Genomic DNA, 24,917 nt, shown 5'->3' with positions numbered 1-24,917 from the left:
GAATCAGAAATTCCCCTGGGAACAAAGAACAAACACAATACAAAGAAAATAACCACCAATGCTCCCAAATGGGTCAGGAGTCTCCAGAGAACAGATTGTCCCATCCTCAAACTGGCTTTTTTTTTCTTTTTTTTTTTTTTCGTTTTTTTTTTTTCCATTTTCTTCTTTTGTTGTTGTTTAGCACCTGTACAATAAAACTGTACCATCTCCAACCAGAGCCAGTCACAGTCAGGCCCTCCTGCCTTCAGATGGTACATATTCTCTACAAGGATTGTTCGGAAAAATATCAATTGGTAGAAAAATAAGAACAAGAGCAGGAAAGAATACCACAGGGACGGGGCCAGGGAAATAGTCCAAGCGCCTCTCCCCACCCCCCTCTCCTGGAACAGATCTAACACTGGATATCTAGAGGCCCATGAGCCATGCACTCAGTCCCAAGTCTCCAAGTGGGTGTGGAGCCAGGCTGGAGACTGGTATCCTACCCTTGCCTAGGAAGCAGCTGCCTGATTTCACATCTGGCAGTTAGTTCCAGGGCTCCTTACAGATAGCAAAGGAGAATCAGGGGCAGAGGAAGGAGGAGGAAAGAGGGGCTAGGGTGCTAGGAGTCTGGGGTAGAGATGGTGGGCAAAGGCTGGGGGGTGGGAGGCTCATTACCTCAAGATGGGGAGCCTAGGATGGGATAGGATGGATGGGGGTACATGGCAAAAGATGCTGGAACCCATACTGTGCGCTCTGAGGGGAAGAGGGAAGAAGGTGTAATGGGCACACCCTCACCTCCCAGACCCATTCTCAACTATCCTTATTTAGAATAATTCAGGAGCCCCTCACTCCACAATTCTCGTCTCCTTGGTAAACACTAATCTGGCAGGGGGTGGGGGAGCACCATAGGCCAGGGATTTTTCCCCAGCCCCCCAGCTCTGGGCCAGCAGCAGTCAAGTTCTTTAGTCATATGATGATACCCCCTACCCTTCTTCACTCTGCCCCCTCCCCAATGGGGGAAACACAACCTGGGAATAATTTTTGTTAGAGGGAGGGAGCTGCCCCAAAGTTTATCCAGAAAGAAAAAGGAAAGTAGGTAAAGAAAGTCCCTCATTACAAGTTGTCTCAAATTGTCACAGTGATACAGACTTATCAGAAACCAATGAAATAATACAAATTAAATACTAATAAAATAAATACTATGGAAGACAGAAGAGCACAGGGAGACAGAGGGGGGCACTCAGATATTTGGGCTTTTCTCGTTTCTCCTCAGGACAGGCTGTAGCCATGCAGGCCCATATTTGGTCTTGGTCTTATGTATAGAGGCCAGTCCAAAGGACCCTGGCACCACCTCCCACCATCTCCAGACCTCCTGTTTTCAGCCGTGGAGTTCAACTTTCCATCCCCATCACCAACCACAACAACAATGACGATGCCAGGGAGATGAGAACTAACTGTAACCCAAAAACAAACAAACAAAAATCCAGTCACTAATGCTGGCATTGATAAGGCGGCTTCTTGTTGGTCCGTATTATTGCCTCATTCTGCAGTCTGGTGCTTGGTGGGGGAGAGATGGAAGGTGAGGGAAGGGTGAACTTGGAGGAGAAAGAAGAATAGGGAGGGGCTGTCTCTGTCAACTGTTCCAAGACTGGTATTCCACCTCAGAACCCAGGAGCCGCAATAACTCCGGCTCATACCGCACCAGCTCCACAGTCTCAGAAGAGCCTGGGGGAGATCTGTCCTCCAAGCTTCCAGGCCTCTCAGCAGAGGTCAGCAGCTGACTTGAGGCCACCTGCCGGTAGAACTCAGCCTTGGGCAGAGTGGTGATTTCAAGGTGCGGGAACCGGGCCTGAAAGATTCTTGAAGAAAGCTTCAGCCTCTTCAGGACGTCGGTGAAGAGGAACCAGTTGCAGGGCCTGGAAAGGCAAAGACAGAGTTGGAGAAGCAACTCAAGAGGAAGGGTGGTCCCTGGAGGAAATGCAGAAGGCCAGAGGAGGCTGAGCGACCCCCAGAGTCCACCCCGTTCCCTTTCTCATGCTGAGATTCACTAGGGGTCGGGTGAACTCCCACTAAACCACAAGCTTCTGGGGTGAGGCTGAAGCAATACAATACCTGGCCCAGCTTTTAGCCAAACATCAGTAAACACTCACCCCATGAGCCAGCTCTTCCACAAGGAGCAAGCCAGGGGGAAAATAGGCCTTCTAGAATCACACCTCAGTGCTTTCCTGGGTGGAGGGGGTGGCTTAGCCTGCACCTCTGTGGCCTGGCATTTACCATCTGCTGGGGCCACTTCTTCCTGACCCCCACTCCTGCCAACCACACCTGCTCTCCCTTTCCTGATCTCATCTGCTTCCACGTCTTGTTCAATCTTCCCCAGCAGAGGGAGAGCTGTGGAGAAAGGCCTAAAACTACGGGTAATCCAAAAGGCATTTCTCTTTGGCTCTGGAATGCATTAGACAAGTTTTTTTTTTTTTCCCTCAGCAGCAGTGGCAGCACCAGCACCAATGTTTACAGGCCTGGGGCTCACATTACAAACCAGTCTGTCCTAGTGGAGTATATTCGACTGGGCGGCAGCCTGGGGATGACAGCTGGAAAGGGTGCTGCAGAGTCACCAGGCAAGCACGTCCATGGACTAAACCAGGAAGACACACTGTATTGGCCCCTGTCAGTGGTCCCAGCTTCCTGCTAGCCACTGCACTGTCCCATTTGCAATATCTGTCACTTCTAGACTAGGATGCACTGCACCAACCTCAAACCCACTACATTTGCCTCTGCTGGAGACTTTCTTCTTTCTTTGGTCTTTTTGAGACAGGGTCTCCCTGTAGCCCCAGATGGCTTGGAACTTCCTATGTAGACCAGGCTGGCCTTAATCTTGCAGAGATCTGCCTGCTGGGATTAAAGGTGTATGCCACTACGCCCAGCTTGAGACTCTTTTTGAGGGGAAGATCAATAAAGCTAACTGATACAGGCTTAAGCACAAAGGTTAAGAAAAAGAGGTGCTCAGAAGAAAGTAAGACCCACCCGAAAGCATAGATATAGGTTTCTTAGAGTTCCCCTGGACCCTCTTCAAAAGATCTGACCCTCCACTCCACCATTGAACAACTTTCAATGGATCTCCAATGTTTTCAGAAAAAAAATGCACAAGTCTTTTTTTCAGATGGTCTGGCCTCAAATTTTCAATCCTCCTACCTCAGTTTCCTAAGTGCTGGAATTACATGCAGAAGTCTCCATGCCTAGTTTTAACTCTTTACTTTTTTTTTTTTTGAGACAGCATCTCATTATGTAGGCTTGGTCGGCCTGGAACTCGCTATGTGGACCAGGCTGGCACTGAACTCATAGAGATCCACCTCCAGAGTACTGGGGATTAAAAGCGTGCACCAACATGCTCAGCTCAAGTTCTAATTCTTTGGCAGCCAGACCTTGCAAGATGACCCTATTCAATCTTTACAATGCACCCTCCAGCTCCCCCGCACCCACTTTCCCACACTATATCCCCTGTCCTACTAAGTACCAGCCACAGAATCCAGAACTATTCCTGCTTTATGAACTACTTAAACGTGTATGTCTCAATGCTTTTTCTCACATCATGCCCATCCTTCCTAGCCCAGCTCAGGTGCTGGATTATTTCAAACCTACAAAACTCCAAAGTAACTGAGTGCTCCATCGTTCTATGGTCTCATGGCCCTTGGTTCTTTGCCCTATGATGATATTTCCAACAGAGCCCATTTCTAAAAGATTGCAAAATTGACATAAACTATGGTCCCCTCTGGGGCCAAGGAATAGGGGCTCAAGGTGGACTGAACTTTTCATTTTCACTTGAAATTCTAAAATATCTCAGCTTTTTACAGTAATAAACCTGCTTAGAACATTTGGTCTTATGTATAGCGGAATACATGAGGTCCAAGGGGGTGGGGGTGGGCATGGATAGGGGAAGGGGTCTAAATTTGATTAAGAACTGTTGTATGAAATGTACAAAAGCTCAAAAAAAATTTTTTTAAAAAGAACATTTGGTCTTTTATTAAAGTTAATTACATATTTACCTGCCTGCTATACTAGACTGGATTCTTTGAAGGCTAGAGCTGTCTGTGTTCTAGATCTCAAGGGTTGACCCAGAGCAGCTGCTTAAAACATGTTTATGAAATCAACTGTTCCACACAGTGTTTAAAACACCTATCTAGACCTACAGTTCTTATACTAAAATTCAACATATCTTCCATATGCTTGGGAACTCTAACATGGCAGGAAATTAGGGAATGGAGTGCTCTAGGCCAAGAGAAAGGGAAAATCCACATTATACTTGGACAATCTTTTTCAAGGAATGAGGAAAAAAGCCTCCAGCATATTCCTGCTTTTGATCAGAAGCCAGTTTTGCTCTGATGACGCAGAAGGTACTTGTGAATGTACAGGCTTTTAGTCACCACCCCCTGTATGTTCTTGCTACATAGACTGGCCTCAAACTCCAGATCCTCCTGCCTTCATCTCCAGAGGGCTAAATTACACATATTACCTCTTTTAAATTAATTAATTAATTAATAATGTTGTGTGTATGAGTGTTTTGCCTGCATGTGCATGTGCAATGCCCACAGAGGCCAGAAGAGGGCATCAGATCCCTAGAACTGGAATTATGGATGGTTATTAGCTGTCATATGGATGCTGGAAACTGAACCCAGGTCCTCTTCAAGAGCAGCTGGTGTCATTAACCACTGAGCCCTCTTTCCAGTCCCCACACTCTACTTCTTAAAAATAAAAAAGGTTCACACTGTGCTGTAGCTGTGGGGAAGAGCAGTTTCAGAAGAAGTGCTAGAGGATGTCCCGTCAAGAATCCAGTCACAGCAGCACTTAGCTGATAAGGTATCTACCACTGGCTTATGGGGTGGGACATGGCCCTTGGTTGCCTATGTTCTGTCTGTACCTAAAGTGGACTACGCTGGTCTTTTTACTGCCTGTGGCCTAAGATCCTGTTTCAGGGAAGGAGGTGCTGAATACTTTGGAGGAATTAATTAACTGCGCAATACTATATCCCAGAGGCTGAGCCCCACCCTCAGGGATCAGCTTCTGCCCAGACAAATAAGGACCAAAAGCTCCTGAAATTTGATCCCCACTAGCAGCATCATATAGACTATTTTTTATACCTATCAGGCTGTGGGAAGAGGGATGCAAAGAAACTAGGGATCACTGATTAGCAACATGGAGGGAGAGGCTCACTCAGTGCATTCAGATAGGGTCTCTATTTTAAAAATCAGTATCAAGGAAAAATTTCCCTCAGTATTGATTACAAAGGTATTTAGAAAATACCTAATGATGATGACTAAGAACAAAAGGGCAACTGATTCGGCTTTCTTATTCTCCCACTCAGCACTTCTACCCCACTGATGCTTGGGAAAACCCAGCAAAATCCATAGTCCCACCGGCTGCAAACTCCCTTCTGAATCATGAGCTAGGGCTGGGCTCAGTCTAATACCAGGTGGCAGGTATGCTCTAGTTTCCAAAAAATGGGTGTTCCCCATTATCATCGGCCCAGTCATTTTAGCCAGCAGTGCTGGTCACCTTCCTTACTTTAAGACTACGGCAGCCTGCACTGTGGATTTAAAAGACCCTAGTGGCTCCACAGCAATGGCAAACATATGTCTTGGCTTCTCCAAAAATTTCAGTTGCAAATGTTATGTCTGGCTGTCCCCAGAAACCACAAAAATGTTCCCGAGATTCTAATAGTTCATCAACCCAAATATCTCCCAGATTATCTCTTACACTCAGCAACAGTGCAGAGACTTCTTCAGATTTTGGGGTCAGGAACTGCATGCAGTTGATGGCCATGATACAACTCTAGAGGGCCATGTACCTCAAGTTTAGACATTAAATTACATTGCATCTGGGCTGGAGGATCAGGCTGGCCCTTGTCAGACATTATCTTTCTTCTGCTCTAGTACTCATTCTCCAGGTTCCTACCTCCTTCTAGAGAGCTCTGCCTTCCCTGGGAGGTGGGGTTGCCAGGACACTGTCACACAGTCTCTGGAGATTTCTCAGACACTTACCCACGGGAAACTGAAACCTGGAGGTTGTAACAAGGGAGAAGAGGCTTGTCTGAGAGTTCGAACATGAAGTCATCCTGTTCTGCATCATCTCCTTGTTCAGAGCTCCCAGGAGGATTATGCAGGAGGTCACAGGCAAACCCGTCTTTTTTCTCTGTAAGGTGAGTATGCAGAGGATCAGGACATAGCTACACGCAGAAAACTGAAGGAAAGAAAAATCTCCAAGAAGACAAAGTGACATGTAAGGGCTGCTTATGAGATAAATACAAGGCCACAGGTCCCTGGCTTGACTGACCATGGGTCTATATCCTTGGGAAGGCACATGAAAGTTCTAGTTTTGGAAGTAAGTGTTTTGTGGCCATAAATCCATTATCCTCCTTCTCCCTCTGATTAGAAAAAGCAAAGTGATGTGAAGGATGAGCTTCTCAGATGTTCCAGATGGAAAACAAAAGATAGCAGCAGCAGTCAAGGGCAAGGGTAACACATGTCCTCCTCTTGCTACAGCTTTCCCAAGCTGCCTCACTGCCCAATGCTGAAGTCCAGAGACTCAGATGGTTCTCTTTCCTAACCAAGTGTTTCGGTGTGGTCCATTGCATTCCATCCCAACCTTCTCCTGCCTCAGCTTCCTCCAAGCTTAGGGGGGAGTGTGTCCCTTAATCTCTGGCCCCTGGTTCAATGGACAAATGCTGGATGACTACAGACAATGGTGTGCTGATCTTCCAGGATATGAAGCTTGGGCCAGAGTGCTGAGGACACAGGAGACAGCAGCGATGTCAAAAACAAAAATTGCATCATGTGGGCAGAGTGGGGAGAGAATGAAAGGTGCCAGATGGGGGCTGAGACCTTCTAGAATGGGAGAAGTCCCAGAAGTAATAATATGCACTTGTAGAGGCTTCTGTGGGGGTTACGGCAAAGCAAGGGAGGAAAGAGAGACTTCGGAAGAAAACGAATTTACAGAGCATCTGGGTGGGAAGAGGTAGAGGGCTGAGGAAGATAACTTAATGCAAATCAATGTGGCATCTCAGGATTCGGGGCGGGGAGTGAAAGGGCTTACAGGGGAGGAAAGGGCTGCCTCCAAAGGGCGACTCCTGACTCCTACTTTTGAGAAGTACTGGTGAGACCCATATCTAGCCCCCATGGTTGTCCCATTACAACTTACCCAATACAGAGCTGCTGTAAAAATCCCAGGATGCACAAGGATCACCCTCTGCTCGGCCCTGAAGATCTGAAAGGTGATCTGAGGGAAGAAGATAGGGCTTGAGACAAGGAGGTAATCTAGAGGGCTGTTCCTGCCTAGGAGACTAGAGGGACGGAAGAGGGGAAAGAAAGACCAAAAGAGGGGCAGGGGTGATAGGAGAAATTTTTAATTCCTGTTCCCAGTCAGATTACAAAAAAGTAGGCAGGAGCCCAATGGAGTCCACCGAGGTATGGCCTAGTTTTCAATAAAACAAAATAAATTAGGCTACAGTGTTTTAAAATTGTGGGATTTCGCTTAGAAAATCTGGATTTCCAACTTTTCTTGAAAAAATAAAATCCAAAGATCTGACAAGATTGCCTGCGCATTCCTTCATGTCAACAGTTGGAGCTTTGACATGTGCCCATCCAACCTCTTGTCTCTTTTACCTATCAGCCTGAAGGCATGTAGTTTGGGGACCTCTGCTTCAAATGGCACGGGGCATTTTACTGCAAGCAGATCCTACACCCATCACAGTATTAGTACATCCAGTCATGATTTCTCTACTTTTAGAATTTGTTTTTTGATTTATTTAAAAAGTTTTAATGAACTTTTGTGAATTTCATACAATATATTCTGATTCTATTTAGGCCCCTACCCCTATCTGCACCCCCTCCACTGGATTTCATGTACTCTGCCATATATATTAAGTAAGGCCTTTCGAATCAAATCTGTGTCTCCAGATGTCCTTTAGAGTGGGTCCATCTACTGGAGCCTGGTTAACCTATCTATCAGCATACCCTTAAAGAAAACTGACTCTTCCTGTCCTAGGAATTATCATTTGCCATGGTTTACTTATTTTATTTTATGTGTATGAGTGTTTTGCCTGCATGTAAGTGTAAACATGTGCATGTAATGTCCACAGAGGCCAGAAGAGGGTGTCAGATCTACTGGAACTGAAGGTATGGGCAGTTGTTAGATGCCATGTGGGTGCTTGGAACCAAACTGGAGTCCTCTGCAAGAGCAGCCAGTGCTCATAACCACTGAGCCATCTCTCCAGCTTCCTCTACTTTTTTAATATGTCTGTTTTGCCTGTATGTATGTATGTATGTATGTATGTATGTGTAACTAGTGTGTACGTAGTGCCCATGGAGGCCAGAAGAGGGCAACAGGGCTGCCATGTGGGCACTGGGAACTGAAGGTTGTGGCATCTGTTAGATGCCATGTGGGTGCTTGGAACCAAACTGGAGTCCTCTGCAAGAGCAGCCAGTGCTCATAACCACTGAGCCATCTCTCCAGCTTCCTCTACTTTTTTAATATGTCTGTTTTGCCTGTATGTATGTATGTATGTGTAACTAGTGTGTATGTAGTGCCCATGGAGGCCAGAAGAGGGCAACAGGGCTGCCATGTGGGCACTGGGAACTGAATCAGTGCCATGTGGGCACTGGGAACTGAGCAGCAAGTGCTCTTAACTGGTGAGCCATCTCTCCAGCCCCATGATTTTTCTATTTTAAAATAGGAGCTGACACTATAGATCAGTGGTAGAATACATACTTACCATATGCAAGGTCCTAAATCTAATCTACAGCTCAAAAAAGTACATAAATAAAAAGTAAAGCCAGGCATGCTGGGCATATGCTTGTAATCCCTATTACTCGGAAAGCTGAGACAAGAGAATCAAGAGTTTGGGGCTATCTTGGGCTACCTGGAATAGCCCATATCTCAAAAAACAAGCTTGGTAATATGAATTTGATCCTCAGCACCCACAAAAAAAGCTGGCTGTGGTAACTAACATGCCTCTGTAATCCCAGCACTCCTACAGCTAAGACTGGAGATGGAGACAGGAAAATTGGCTAGAAGCCCACAGGCTAGCTAGCCTGGAGCACACAGCAACAGAAACATGAGGAATTCTGCCTTAAAACAAGGTAGAAAGTGAGGAACAACACCCCAAAACTTGTCTTCTGACCTCTACATGCATGACATGGCTTTCACAAGCCTGCACTTACACACACACACACACACACACACACACACATGCACACACACACACAATTAATTTTCAAAGAGAACTGACACAGGTGTTCAAACAAAAACTTATACATGAATGGTCACAGCAGCGCTAGTCATAATAATCAAAAGCTAGAAACAGCCAAAATGTTCACTGAGGGATGAATAGATAAACAAAATGGGGTATGTCCACTCAGTAAAATATTACTCATCCATAAAAGGGAATACTAGCCAGGTGTGGTGGCATATGTCTTTAGTCCCAGCACTGAGGAGGCAGAGGCAGTCAGAACTCTGAGAGACAGAGGCCAGCCTGGTCTACATACTGAGTTCCAGGCCAGTTGGGGCTACAGGGAGACCCTGTGAACTTGTCTCAAAAAGAGCCTCCCCCCCAAAAAAGAAAAAGGGAATACCATGGATGCTAAATAAAGAAGTCAAACACAAAAGGCCACAAAAAAGAACAGAGTACTGCTATGTCACGTGGATGAATCTTGACAACATGATGCTAAGTGAAAGAACCAGTCACAAAGACTACATACAGTATGATTCCATCTCTTCGAAACATACCGAATAGACAAGTCCACTAAGACAGAGGCTGCCAGTGTTTGGGGGAGAAAGGGGCAGGCAATGACTGCTAATGGAGATGGGATTTCCCTCTGCAATGTGAAAAAGTTCTGAAACCAGATAGTGGTGATGATGAGACAACACTGAGGATGGACATGCTGATTCACAGTTGTGTAAAGTAGCTAAAGTCTCAAATCTTACGTGTATATCCTGGTGTTTCCTAGGTAGGCATCAGCTTGTGGAACTGTTTCACCTCTTATTTCTCCCAGGAGGATATAAAGCAGGCCTACTGGTTTTCATGACAAAATTATGTATACTGTCTGCTAGTACATGGCCCTGAAGTTTCTGGTATGTCACCTAGTACAACTTAGCAGGCTGACTGAGTTGTGGGTGATTGCCACCAGCCCTCAAGTAGCACCTGGGCAACAGGACAGAAGAGAGTCCAAAGAGCACAGGAGATGTGAGGGTGCCACCTGCAGAGCCAATCCTAGGAGGAAGTTGGCAGTCATTCCCCCAGGGAATATAGCTCATTTCCCCCAGTGTGAAGCACCACCACCGCCCAGGGCCTCCCCTCTGGGCCAACCCAGCAGTAGGAACACTCAGCTGCCACAGCTAGCAAAGCCACTCCTTTCTCAGTCACCTTCTAGGACACAAAGGGCTGTTCCCATTAGAAAACACAGCAGAGAACAGCTTTTGAAGTCATGGCTGAGCAAGGGGAGTGGAGGAAACTTTAGTCATGCAGATTATACCTTTTTCACACCCCATGAAAAATCTGAGGCCCTAACACGGATGAGTCAGAAGGACTTCCTTCCAGAAGCATCTGTCAGATAGGTGCCTATTTTGGGCCTAGGCCCATGCTTGGTGCCATGGGAGATAAAGGAAGGAGACCCTACTTTCAAAAAGGCAGGGACCTACTACCTCTCCTGTGCTGAAGCACAGCACCTGGAAACTAAGAAGAGATTAGTAAACATATGGGAGGAGGGAGATGGGGGAGAAAGAGTGACAAAGTAGAGAATTACAAGCTGAGACGTAAAAGTGCTTGCTCAAGGAGCATGTCAAAACATATACACTCAAAGGCTGCTGCTGCCCCTTTCCCCCAAGAGGTCACTCAGGATTCTACCAGAGCAGGATGAGCTCACCACATTCCTAGAGCTCCTCTCTAGGAACTGCCTTCAGAGCCCATGGCACATTCCATTAATTCTATCCAGCACCTGCAAAGCTTCTGTTGTGGAGAGGTGAACCTGCCTTTCCGAGACAGTCCAAAGTGAACCCACATGAGCAAAGATGCTAAAGTTGGCACAGATCCATGAGTGGCACATGGGAGGAGTCACTTAACAGTGACTCATCAACGCACACACCTCAGATGTGATGTACCACCAGAATGAAGAGCATCCTTCCTTTCCTTGATTCTTCTCCCACTCCCAACACAATTTTCAGTCTTTATTATTTTGTGTGTGTTTTGCCTGTCTGTAGAAAGTACACCACATGCATGCAATGCACACGAAAGCCAGAAGAGGGCACCAGATCCCTGGGAACTGAAATTACAGACAGTTGTGAGCCTCCATGTAGGTACTGGGAATCAAACCCTGGTCCTTTGCAAGAGCAGCCAGTGCTCTTAACCACTGAGTCACCTCTCTAGCACTCCCCCTTTTTAAAAATAAGATTTATTTATCATTGTTATTGTGTGTGTAAGTGTTTTGTTTGCATGAATGTATGTATACCATGTGTATGCACTGCCTTGCAGAGGCTAGAAGAGAGTGTTGCACCCCTGGAACTTAATTAGAGATGGCTGTAAGGTGCCATGCAGTTGCTGGGAAGCAAACCTGGTTCCTCTGTAAGAGCAACAAGTGACCTTAACTGCTAAATCATCTCTCCAGGCCCCTAACTTTCAGTCTTTTAGCACCTTGTGTGAGAAAATGCCCTGGGTCCACTCATTCTCTTTCTAGATATATATTCAACAGAACTGACAATGGGCAATCAAAACAAAATACATGCATGCTCATAGATGCACTATTGATAATAGCTATAAGATGGACACAGCTCAAATGGCCATGTGTGGATGAGCAGATAAAAAATGGCTTATATACATTCAGTGAAATATTATTAGTCAGAATGTAGGAATGTAGAGTTGAAGAGATGGCTCTATAGGTAAAGGTACCGGCCACCAATTCTGATGATCTGAGTTCAGTCCCTGCATCCCCATCCTACATGATGGAAGGAGAGAACTGACTTCCACAAGTTGTGTACACACACACAGTTTTTTAATAAAGGAATATAATACTAAAGCATGCTAATATATGTATAGACCTTAAAACCACTATACTACATGATTATGCCAGGCACAGAGGTACAGGGTATAGGATTCTGTTTACATTAAATGTCCAGAATAGGTAATTCCATAGAGATAGACTGCAGGTTGGTGGTTGTCAGAAGCAGGGAGGAAGGGGGAATGGGAAGCAAATACTTAGCTCACACAAGGTTCTACACAGGATGATGAAAATGTTTCAGACGTAGATAAAGTGATGGCTAGGCAAAGCAGTAAATGAACTAGAGGCCGCTGAACTGTTTATTTATTTTTTTTTGTCTTTTTGAGACAGGGACTCCTTGTAGCCCCAGCTGTCCTGGAACTCACTATATAGACCAGGCTGGCCTCAAACTCACAAAGATTCGCCTGCCTCTGCCTCCCAAGTGCTGAGATTAAAGGCGTGCACCACCACGCCCAGCTGAACTGTTTACTTTTTATTGTTAATTTTATGTTAGATGAACACCATTCTTATCTAAGACACCCTCAGTGCCTCGTTGTAAGTACGAAGCCTCTTGCTTCCATGTATGGAGTGGCAGCAAGTAGAGTTTCTCTAGATCTTAGTATCTCATCAAACCTATCCCCAACTCCTCCAGCTAAGTCACCAGCTGAGGGACATGACAGGAGAGAAAAACAAGAAATGTGCAGTCTTCAACATGGGGGCATAGTGCAGAAGTCTCTGAAAGGAAAAACACAAACCTATGCTTCAGTGACCTCGAGTGGTCAACAGCTAACCCTTCCTTGGGGAAAGAAAAAGAAGTCCCCATACCTCTTCTGATGCCCTAATCCAAACTGCACAGCTTCCTCCAACTCCCATGATCCTTCCCACAGCGGAGGAAAACACGGGTCTGTTTTCCTTCTCAGGTAGCTTAGAGATTGCTCTTTTCTTCAAAGTGTCAAAGGTAAATCAGTCACAAGCCTGTCGGTAATTTGGCCCAAGGGAGGAGGCCTCTTTGAAAGGCCTCCTGGGTGTTTGGACAGCTCAGTGCTCTAAGTCCCACAACAAGGTAGAAGAGTTTATTTTTTGGCCTCCAGAACTGAGCACAGTACCCAGAATCTAACAGGAGCCTTAAGAAATGGATAGGCAGAAGAACAAATGAAGTAGTGTTGCACCACCAGTGAGCTCAGGAGAAATGAGCTTTGCCTGAAGTTAAGCCAACATTAGGAAGCCCGTGTTTACAACCAAGATCAATCACCACCAGCACCCTCTGCTTTACAAAATGACCCCTTACAGGAACCCTGTAAATACTGCCTTTCCTTTGGGAACTTAGAAGACAATTTCAGTCCCAGGTGATCCTTCCAGAACAAGAGCCTTGCAGAGTGAGGAAAGCTGTGCACAAGACAATTCATCTATGGAGAATCTAGCCAAGTAAGTGCCTGGAGGTGAAAAGCATAACATCTGAAAATACCTCAGCCAGACAAGTAAGGCAAATTTAAAAACTCCAAGGTCCATGCAAATGAACCTAGATGTAGGGACTATCAACAAGAGCCTCCCTGCCCAGTGGCTCATGGAGAACCAGTGAGTTGGTGTGCAGGTTTGAAACAGAAGAGAAGAAATGCTCAGTCTGAGGTATCAGAAGAGCCGCCCAATGATGGTTACCTAACATTGTGAATGCACTCAATACCACTGAATTAGTCACTTTAATTCTGTCACATTAGGCGAACTTTGCTTTTTATTTTAGACAAGGTCCTGCCATTAACTATGTAGCCCAGGCTGGCCCAAAACTCACTATGTAAGCTAGGATAGCCTCAAACACCCAGCAATCTTCCTACCACAGCTTCCTGCCTATAGCCAGTGCTGGAATTACAGGTGTGTGCCACCACACAGAGCTCAGTTTCATTTTGGTAAAAGCCCTGAGTGTCATCCTTTTAAGTTTCCCCTCACCAACACAACCTTGGGGCCTAAGTCCTCCCTGTTGGGGACCCGCTAATTCCTAAGAATGTCTGCCTCCATTTGAGGATCATGTCAAAGTCTGAGCATGGGTTACTAGAACTTTCCCTAATAGAAAGAGCAGTGCCCTTACTTGAAAAAAAGATGGCCTAGTCTTTAACATTTCCTTGGATTCTGACCTCCATGTCTATGAATTGAGAAAAGTGACTTGAATGAAGATGCTTTACCCAGACAGGAATACTAGAGTTAAAAATCTTTTCTGGTTTCTGCAACACCAACAAGCATTTCAGTTAGTTAAGGAGGTGTTAAAAATGTAACTAGATACCAATCAGATGTCTTAGCAGGTAAAAAGTGCTTGCTGTATAAGCTAGATGACCTGAGTTTGATCCCCAGAACCAACTGTGGAAGGAGAGAACCAAGTGCTAGAAGTTGCCCACTGACTTCTACATGCAGGCTGTGTTGTATTCTCTCTGTCTCTGTGTCTGTCTCTCTGTCTCTCTCTCACTCACACACACACAACAATAAATACTTTAAAAATAATTAAAAAAAAAGACTAGCTAGGATATGGGATGAGATGACAGAAATTAGAGAGAAAAGGTGCTTATTTCTCATTTTTACCATTTAAAGAATAGTTTCAATATTCAAACTCCTTCAGGTTTTTAGGGAACTCAGGGAAGAAAAGAGTTCATCTGCTAATAAGGTGACCAGTCATGTTTTACTTGACCGTAGGAGCCCTAATACTTTGCAGAGGGCAGTTTCTAGCCCAGAGAGGGCCCTGCATTAGACCAGTTATGAAAGACAGAGCTTCACGCAATGGCCTCATTATACTGGCATGTTCTACATGTTCACTGGTACTGGTACATGGTCCTGGGAATCCAGAAGTGCAGATCCAGGCCAACACTGGAGACAGAGTGCACAAGGACATGCTTTGTGGGAGGATGCCACAGATGCTATATCCCTGGGGGTGGCTCTGCTAAAGGAAGAGCAGTCATCACTGACCCAGAATAAGTGACTACTGAATGGAAATCCCAAAGCTGCTGTGTCTCATGAGGATAGATGCTCAAGGACCCAGAGCCAGGAGGAGAAAAATTGAAAAGGTAGCAGCCTCCTGCCCCTCAGCCCTACTGTGAGTCAGGCTGGAGGCCCTGGGGCCTATACTTCAGGGGTTAGTCAAGTTAGCTGGGACCTGACTGGAGGTTGACTAAGTCCAAGTTAAAATCTCCCTGGGCAGTCTCCTGTCAGCACCTTGCCTCCCTTCAGCTTCTATAGTATAAAGGTAGTGCTCCCCACCTCTTCCTTCTTCCCTGGAAACCTTTAGTCTGGGTTCTTTTTGCTTCCTCCATTATCAGCTACTCGGCAAACCTTTATCAGATAAGTATGATTCCCTAGGTGAGAGCCCAGAATTGCATCTGTAGTAGGTAGAATTGGGGACTAATTGGGCCAAAGCTCCTATGAAAGGAGGGAACCACCTCAGGCTAGTTGGCTAGTTCTCCCACACGGCTGAAGCCTGTGAGTAGTGTCACAGCCACAACTCCCAGGTGCAGCATCCATCACTCAGGCAATCTGAAGGACCAAGCCATGATGACACAAAAAGGTGGAGGTTCCAGTACCCTGAGATAAGGACAGGAGGGATTTACGCTCAGCATGTCCATGCCAGACTCCCTTCTCCTCTTTCCTTCCTGCATCCTATTTCAGACCAACCTACCTGCAGAAACACAGTGTCACCAACTAGGGAGAAAACATAATGTAGCAGCTTGTGGCTCTGACCATGGGCCTGAACACCAGACATTTCACTAGAAGGGGCAGGGTGAGGGGAGGAGTCAGGAGTGGAGAGAAGGGAGGTACTGGAACGCATAGGTAACATCAAAGCTACCATGGGGAAGGGCTGTGAGGAATAAAGCTTCAGGAGGGATGCAAGAGGGTCTACTTTGATCACAACGGAGGATAAATTATAGAGACAACAAAATGGTGAGTGCCCCTTCTAAGTCAACATATCTTGCCCCCAACTGCTATGAGTAGAGCTAGTATCCCAGCAGGAGTCCTGTTGCAGACACCTAGTGGTAAGATGGGTCCCTGTAGATGGTGAGGACTCCAAAGAGGTAGCAGTGTGGACACTCACAGCAAAGAACTTTTTTTAAAACAGCTAGAGATTCCCAAGACACTGAAGGAACATGTGAAGAGGGTAGATAGCCCTTATGTGAGCTGCCTGGGACTGAGATGTTGAAGAGGGTCCCCCAACAGGTTGAGGAGTCCAAGGCCAGCCCCAAGGATACTGGTTGTAACTCTGGTTCATGCTTACCACTGAGAAACCTCTTCATGTTGTCACTGCTGGCTAGCTTCATGGCTGTCTGACCCGAGTAGGTTGCCAGTGTGGGATCAGCCCCATAGGACAGCAAGAGCCAGATGGTCTCCAGGTTGTCGTTGACCACAGCATCATGAACTGGCCTGTGGAAGTCATACAGGGTGAGGGCACATACAGGGCCAAAGGACTCAAGGACTCGAGGGGAACTTTTAGGCTTCAGGCTACCATATCAGGGGGAAAATGAGGATATCACAATGACCTCAGGGTGACCTCTGTGTAATGTAAGACTTAGGGCAGAGGAGACATCTTGGCCTGCAACCCCCATCCTATCTGTCTATCGTTCTCTTCTCTATGCACCTCTTTCTCTCCTCTCCCATATACCTTTCTCCTGCATACTTTCCCCTGCATCTTCGCATAGTCCCTAGGGCACACTGTGGCTGCACTAGTAGTTTAGTAGGCTAAAGTTGAAGCAGATGTGGGTGATGAAACAGAAGTCCCAGGTGACTGCCCAAGGGCAGGGATGGGCAGAGAGGCTCCACACCAGGTAGCAGTCAAATGGAGCCTGCACATTTTGGTCTGGGTCTCCTTACTTGGTCTGCAACTCCCCTGGGAGCCTTCCTGAAATAGGTCCTCTGGAGGAACAGAGAAGAATGAGTATAATCTCTCTAAACACAGCAAGGGTGTGTGTATGTTATATAAACTATTGTATTTATTCATTATGTGTGTATGAGTAGATGTTTGTGGCGTGTGTCATAGCACGAGTGTGGAAATCAGAGGACAACTTGCAGTAGTCAGTTCTCTCCTTTCACCATGTGGATCCCAGGGTTGCTAGGCTTGGTGGCAAGTGCCTTTTTATGCTGAGCCATCTTGCAGGCCCAGGCATATAATTTTTTTAATGTATAGAGACCAAATAAGATAAAACAAATCTGGAAAGTCATCCTAAGACTAGCTTCCTGCTTAGGTCCTAAGGTCTCAATTCTGAATGAGACAAGTGGTCCACGGGATGTGTTGAGGAATATAGAGCGGGCTTCCTGGTAATGGCTGCAGAAGACAGGATGAATCCTAGACAACCTTAGCCTCTCCTTATGAAGCAGCAATAGGCTGCCCATCCAGGGACTCATCAAGTCCTGCCCTAAGCTGGCTCCCCTTCAGCTCACAGAAATCACTCCAAAAGGCTTCCTGGCAAGGCCTCTCTGCCACCAGCAGCAGCTGGGCATGCTGCAAAGGTCCAGGCTCGGGGGCGGGACATGATCTCTGGAATGAGGGACTGAACTGGTAGTGGGAGGGCTTGCGGGAGAAAGCAGACTTCTTGCCTTGTGCCATCCTGTGCGCTGCAGTTCACGTTGGCCCCATGTTGCAGCAGGATGTTCAGGATGTCAGTCCAGCCCCGGGAACAGGCCTCGTGCAGCGCTGTGTAGCCAGCATTGTCACGGTGATTCACATCCTCACTGTGCTTCTGGAGGCAGTAGAGAACAACGTCCTGTGGGGATGGGGACAGCTCTGTGAGCAAAGAGAAGTCTAATTTTTGGAATCATCTCATTTAGACTTACCACTCCCCCAAGTGACTGACAAGTCTAGGAGTCCAGTCTTTATATGAAGGACCAAAATGGTACATTTCAAAAATTTCTATTTTTTTGAGACAGGGTCTCCACAGAACCTCAGCTGGCTTGTAACTTGCTATGTAGACCAGGCTGGCCTCAATCTCTGCAGGCCTCTGCCTCCAAAGTGCTGGGATCAAAGATGTGTGCCACCATGCCAAGCCTAAAATCTTTTTTGTCAAGAAAATCAGTCCTGAGCTGCAATTGCCAGAGCCCTATCTCTGGGCTATACCCTTAGCAAGGGAAAGGCATATTTTATGGCCAATAGCATTCATCTGGGTGGTGATCATTAGGGTGAGGTCCTCAGATAGGCTCCTCTGCCTTCTCAAGCTTTTTTTGGGGGGGGGTTCTTTTTGAGACAGGGTCTCCCCAGCTATCCTAGAACTGACTATGTAGACTAGGCTGGCCTTGAACTCACAGAGATCCACCTGCCTTTGCTTCCTGAGTGCTGGGATTAAAGCCATGCACCACCACGCCCCGCCTGCCTTCCCAAGCTTTACAAGCCAGCCCCAGAGCAGGGAATGAGACATGGGCTGGGGAGTAAGCACGTTAGGATTATTCCAAGCACAATTCAGGGTTTTTGTTTTGTTTTGTTTGCATTTTTTGGTGTGTGTGTGTATGTGTGTATGTGTGTGTGTGTGTGTGTGTGTGTGTGTGTGTGTGTGTGTGTATGTGTGTATCTGTGTCTGTTTGAAACAGAGTCTCATGTAGCCCAGGCTGAGTCACTTGAAGCACACCTGTTGGTGTGGGACAAAGCTGTGAATAAGCTGGGGTGGGGGTTAGTAGTGCCACTGGCTTCCTGGCTTTCAGAGCAAGGTACCCACCAGTGCACTGTTGTCAGCCCTCTCGGGGGCACTGTGAGACGGGACGATAGGCTAGCTGGCAATAGTCACTATGTATCTTGGCTGGGGGTGTTGCTACCTGCATACAGAAAGCAGCTCGCTGCCTTTACCTATACCTTCTACCTTCTCACCAATACAGATGTCCACTCTCCCTAAGGCCCCAGACCAGGCTGAGGCTCTGTCCTCTGCTTCCCCAATGGTTGCCTGTTTGCTGATTCTTCAGGATCGGTCACCAGTGTATCTTCAGGTCTTCCATTCAGACACCCACATTAGACAGTCAAGAAAGGTAGGCTGGCTACTTGAAGGGGGCACTATCAAGTCAGCTTTTCTGCACAGATCAGATTGTATACTTATAGGTGCAGAAAGCCTAGTAACAAAGGCAAACTCTGGAACCCACGAAGTCTACATCTAGAAGCAAATCTTGAGGAAATCGTCAGGCTGGGGGGCAGGGGTACATGATCAAGCAGGTTCATGACAACAAATAATGGAAAAGACGAAAATGTGCATCAACGTACTTTCATCACGGTTAAGTGAGGGAGTCCTTCTACCTCTTGGCTAACACTTAAGAATCAAAAGATTTGGCTGGAACTCAGGCAAATGTATGTGTCATATTTAGTGATCTTGGTCAGATTTTATTTTTAGTTTAAGATAGTCCCAGGTAGCCTAGGCTGGCCTCAAACTTAATACGTAGCTGACACTGGCCTTCAACTACTGATTTGCCTAAGTCCACCTCCCAGGTGTTGGGATTACAGGCACGTACCACCATGCCCAGCTTGGATACATCATTTAACATTGCTAAATCTTGATTTTTATTACGTGTAAACTGAGAATAGTAAGAACTACCTCCATGGGGTTACTGTAATCAAAGCTCTTAATATGAGAAAACAGGTGCTTAGGAAATGCTGCCTTGCCTGCCTTCTTCCCCATGTATAGGGAAGCAGTACAAATGGGATTAGCTCTGGCTTTGCTTATTGAACATTCTCCTGACCCTTCCACCTGAAGAAAAACGAGGGGAAACTAGAGGAGATGAAGTGTGAGCAATAATAATCCCCCCATGTTCCCCTCTGGGTTAGGGACGCACCATATAGGGTAACTCAAGACAAAGTAAAAAAAAATCCAAAATCATTTTCCTAGCCTAGGAATGTCATAGTGGATAATACTGTATTACCATTTCAATTCCATTTATTCCAAATTGACATTTCAATGACTTTATATTCCCACACACTGAGATGAGATAAGGGGCAAAACAGCCCCAGACGTAATGTGGATAGTAGAGGGAGGCCAATCAGAGTAGGGGCCCAGGGGTGAAGCCCAGGCCAATGTCTCTCTGTCACTTGGGCTGGGAGAGCTCACTTACCTTATAGCCCAGACGAGCTGCCCGCTGCAGGAGGGTCTCACCAGCATTTTTGTTCACTATGAGTCTCCGTGCCTCTGGGGGAATCTGCTGGGTGGTAGGTGACTCTGAGGCCTCTTCTGGGCTAGCACTTCGGCACTTTGAGGGTGTACATGATTCTGTGGGTTTCACTGGAGTGGGAGATTTGGAAGACCGTGTCTTCTGCTGGCTCCAACGACCTTTGCCCTGGAAAACAGAAATGCAGTTCTGGGTCAAACCAGGCAACATATACCATCCATCATGGCTATGCCACCTGCTGCCAAGGCTATCTCACTACATCTGATTCCATGTTGTGCTTTGCTGACAGTACCTCAAATGGCCCAGTCCACTGTCAGCTCAACAACTAGAGGCTAAGCTAGTTACTAGCCATGTGAAGTTATTTCCAGGATGGGGAAAGCATTTGTATTTCATGGGGGAATGTTAAAAGTGTCAGCTCCTCAGCTCCACAGACCATGGCATGGTGGGAAAAATGGAAATCCTGTGGAGACATCCTAGCTTCTCCCAAGCACTTGGCATGCCTTCTTCACCTGCCTTAATCTCCACTTGAAGTTTTGCATAAGCCATGTCCAAAGTTAATGGGATGTAGAGGTGGCAGTCTGACTAGCCACAGTTCCCAGTGTCTTCACTCCTATTGTCCAAACCTCCCAGGCCTTTCCTATTTTTTATGTTCAGGCCCACCGAGGGCACAGGCCAACTCCTTTGAGTATCACTTTTTCCCTTGCAGAACCTTTGCAATAACACACTAGTACAAAGACAGCGGACTACAGATATTCCAAGAGTTCTGTCCTCAAAACTGACCCATAGTACCTCCTTTTGCCCCCATTTTGAACTGAAGGTATACCAAAAGTTCCGCTGGTGCCTGCCTTACTGTACCATACTGGGTCTATGGGGACACGTGTAACTTGTTTCTCTAACTCAGGATCTAGATGAAGAGTAACTGTGTTGAAGTTGTATTCACGGAACCAGATAGAAAGAGCTTCATCCGTACCTGGCCCCAAGTCAGAAATTCTCAACTTGGAGCTGGTGCTATAACTAGATGAGACTTTGAGGGGTTTGGGGAAGGATAAGCACATCTTGCATGCAAGAGGGATATGAATCCACTAGAGGCCAGAGGGAAGACTAAGGGGACGGTCACCAAGATGGATCCTGAGGATCCCACCACTGACAATCATGCTCTTGTGTAGCTCTGTCTCACATGGGATAAGGCTCACCTGGGTGAACAATAGGAGACTATAAAAAAGGGGGCATGCGACTTCCAAGGCTAGATCCTAAAAGACACTGGCTCCTGCCCAATTTTCTTTTAAATCACTTTCTGTGGGGAAAGCTAGCCTCCCCTATAAAGTGGGCCCTCCAGCAAGCAGTTATTTGGGGAGACCCAGGAGGAAAGGAAAAGAGGCCTCCTGCCAACAGACAGCATCATAAACCATAGCGGAAATAGATCTTCCAGTACCAGTCAAATCTTTGAATGGATGTAGCCCTGACTTAACACCTTGACTGCAACCTCATGAGAGACCCCACACTGGGCTCAGCTAAGCTGCTCCTAAATTCCTGAAACTGTGAGACAATACATGCGTGTTGTTGAGCTGAACCACTAAGGTTTTGGAGTGATCTGTTATACCACCACAGAGCTAATATGTATATTTACCCAAATTCCTCAGAGCAGCAAGATCGCACGTAAATCCTGTATCTTCTATTAGTCTACAATACTCTGGCCCCACTGCCCTCTTTCTGCATATCCAGAGCACCTACTTAGACTCATATAATCTGACACCTGATGCCTCATTTTCTTATTTCTTTGCAGTGTTTCATGGGTAAGTCTTGCTTCCCCTACTAACGTTTGTTTTACTTTCCTTTGGGACTGTGTCTTGCTACAATGCTTAGGCAGACCTCAAACTCTGGCCTCAAGCAATCCTTCTGCCTTACCCTCCACACCTGGTTCTCCTGCTAGTTCTTAAGTTCCTTAGGGGCATAGTTCATATTGTTTCTTATAGCACTGGACTCAGAGCTGGGCACATTACAAATCATAACAATTATGTTTTGACTTGATTCAAGCTACCCATATACAAAGCCCTGGGTAGCCAGAAAAGCTACCTACAAAGTTACAGAGTCAAGAAAGAAACAGAAACAGAAAACAAGTGCAGGCCCAGGGAATCCATTTCCTCTGATAAATCTTAAAATCTTGAGAACCCATGATCAGTCTCCATTCTAAAATGCAGAGGAATAATTCCTACTAAGAAAGCACCAAATCTAAGGGTATAATGCTGTTTTATCATTAGGAGGATGGAGCATACAATGGCAGGACTGGAGTAATATACTCAGGCTTTTGCTAAGCCAAGCCAGGCGCCAGACCTTCTGGGGGCCAGAGTGGCTGCCCAAGAGAGGGAGGAGTAAGAACAAGTAGGGAGACCCCTCCCCCTCCCCTTCCCTGTGGCTCTGGGTCTCTATGGGAAGAAGTCCTTGGCCAATGCCCTGCTTTAGTGCAGGAGCATCCCCCCCGCCACCCAGCCTCCCCCGCCCAGCCTCCCCCTCCCCGCCTGGCTTTCCACTACAAAGCCCAGTGCCATGGGGGCAACTGGAGCAGGTGGTGATGACTGGGAGAGAAAGAAAGGCCCTGGAGAGAGACAAAACCCTCTCCAGGAGAACATTTCAGCAGACACACTGCCAGGCAGAACAACCAGACAGAAGCATGAGTGTGCTGCTGAGTGTCGAGGGGCTGGTTACCTCTGTGTGGCATGGGGCCATCTGAGTGTCCTGGAAAGATGGGAAGGGGGCAGGATCCTGGGACCTCCATCTTTGCCACAGCTGCTTGCAGGTGGCAATATTTTCTTCCCAGTCACTCTGTTCCCAAAGATGGGCAGAAACTACCCATTGCACAGGTGGTATATTGACTAATCAGGGCTCCTGAGGAAGACAGACTTTGTTTCATGTCCTGAGTCTGGCATGCAGGACCAGTAAGTGACCTCACACAAGTCCCTTACCTTCCTCACTGTAAAGTGGCTATAATAAAAGTGCCTATTTCCAAGAAGCACTCATGGGGCGATGGCTCAGTAGGTAAAAGTACTTTCTGTGTAAGTGTGAGGACTTGAGTTTGAATCCCCAGAACCCACACAAAAGCTGGACTCAGGACACAAGTGCCTATAATCCCAGCATTCTTATGAAGAGATGGGAGGTGGAGACTGGACAATCCCCAGAAACTCGTAGGCCAGCTTGCCTGTTGTATGCAGCAGAAAAACAACAGAGTCCTTTCCCCAAACGAGGTGGAAGGGAAGGACCAACACCAAAGATTGTCCTCTGACCTCTACATACATGCTGTGGCACAGGCATATCTACATTTATACACATGAATGAGCACATACATGGTGCAAACACATACACATTTAAATAAAAAGTGACAACAGAAGAGATGCGGTTAGGACAAAGCAAGTTTGTGTACTCTTCCCCTGGGCTCCTATCTTTCTCTTGCCCTGAGTTGCAGGGAATGGATACCATGCTACGACAGGCCACAGTTCACCATGCTGTGCCTCTGTTCCCTCATTCCTGCTTCAGGCAAGCACAGGATGCATACCAACTTTCAGAGAGCACTTTACGGTTATCAAAGCCTGTCACAGACATTGCCTCCTTTGTTCCCCCAAGCACCCTTGTGAGACAGAAAGGGCATGGAGCATCAGCTCCATTTTTAAAGATGAGCAAATAGACTTGAGTGCCTTGTCTGAGAGGCAATGAAGTTACAGTAGGAGGAAAAGAGGAAGGAGGGGGAGACAAGCACCCACCCTTTGCTAGTCCCATTCAGGAATCCCTACTCAAAAGTTGGACAGAAGGGCCAGAACCACAATCACCCAAACAAGCCCAATGTGATCTTTTGATTTTTGGTTGTCAATGACAAATACATATCACAGGTACACATTGGACCCTTCACTTCCTTCAAACATAATGCTTGCCTAGCATGAAGATCATCTTATTTTTCTCTAGGAGTACATTGTAGAACCTGACACCGACATCCGTGTTGTCAACACCAGACCCAAATGAAATGGTGATTTGAAAAGGGTCTTAATGCCAGCCTGGCTAATTGGTGGGTACTCATTCACTCACTGCCTGGCTTCCTCCAGAGGAAAAGGAACAGGGGTCAGGGTGGGGAAAGCAGTTAACCTGCACACTAAATAACCTCTGTCTAGATATCAAAACCTAGCTTCTACAAGTTGTTTTCTGCCTTGATTGACTCAGAAAGCCCCATGATTGGTTTCCAGTGAGTTAAGCCCAGACAAAAGCTTCTTGATTGGATGCTAATAAGCTCTTCAGGCTAGTACCCAGCCATATTCTTTAACTGTAACTTAACTCAAAGGAGATCAAAGGATTGTTGAGGAGAAGCTGTCAGGGATCAAATCCTATAGTTGACCATAACTTTATTTTTCAAATCTTCTCCCAACCCTTCTAGAAGTAGTTTAGAATACTTTAGATACACATCAATTGATCTCCCCTATCCACTCGTTTCCTTCCCCCCTCACTGAGAAAATGACCACCAGAAGGACCTGATGGAATGTCTATCCCCTCTAGCCCAGACCCCCAATATTTCTCCCCTTGGTGAACATGTACCCTTGCCTCTTCTGAGACATTTGCCATGTGCTTGGTCTTGCACTTTCGTTTTCCTGATGGCTTTTCTGAATTTTCAAGGCAGGCTGGCTCCTCTAGATTATTTGGGAGGAAACCATTTGGTGAATCCGAGATCCCCTGGGCTTTGCTGGGCAAGAGAAGGTTCCTGTTCCTGAGGCAGTGCTCTGAACTTTGCGAGGAAGTCTTCTGCTTACGGGCCTTTGAATCTGAACAAGAAACAGGAAAAAATGA

General features: G+C 46.5%; 1 protein-coding gene across 7 annotated transcripts in view; it reads right to left on the bottom strand.

Moving 5' to 3' along the window:
- Nucleotides 1-116: 116 nt before the first annotated feature.
- Nucleotides 117-24,917, bottom strand: part of Bcorl1 (BCL6 corepressor like 1) — a 71,397-nt gene continuing 46,596 nt past the window's right edge. For 6 of the 7 annotated variants that reach the window (XM_029560415.1, XM_029560418.1, XM_008826717.3 and 3 more), the window contains 7 exons: nt 24,669-24,892; nt 20,043-20,264; nt 17,559-17,725; nt 16,243-16,388; nt 7,168-7,245; nt 6,012-6,162; nt 117-1,895 (listed from right to left, as the gene is read on the bottom strand). In XM_029560415.1, the coding sequence (XP_029416275.1) occupies nt 1,613-1,895; nt 6,012-6,162; nt 7,168-7,245; nt 16,243-16,388; nt 17,559-17,725; nt 20,043-20,264; nt 24,669-24,892 (1,271 nt within the window). In that variant the 3' untranslated portion in view covers nt 117-1,612. The remainder of the gene's footprint in view (nt 1,896-6,011; nt 6,163-7,167; nt 7,246-16,242; nt 16,389-17,558; nt 17,726-20,042; nt 20,265-24,668; nt 24,893-24,917) is intronic. The other variant, XM_029560417.1, reaches the window with a different exon arrangement.

The sequence above is a fragment of the Nannospalax galili genome, unplaced genomic scaffold, assembly GCF_000622305.1.
Source record: "Nannospalax galili isolate Female #2095 unplaced genomic scaffold, S.galili_v1.0 scaffold371, whole genome shotgun sequence".
NCBI classification, from domain to species: Eukaryota; Metazoa; Chordata; class Mammalia; order Rodentia; family Spalacidae; genus Nannospalax; species Nannospalax galili.
Note: the sequence above shows the minus strand (reverse complement) of the source record. Positions and strands in the feature narration are given on the sequence as shown.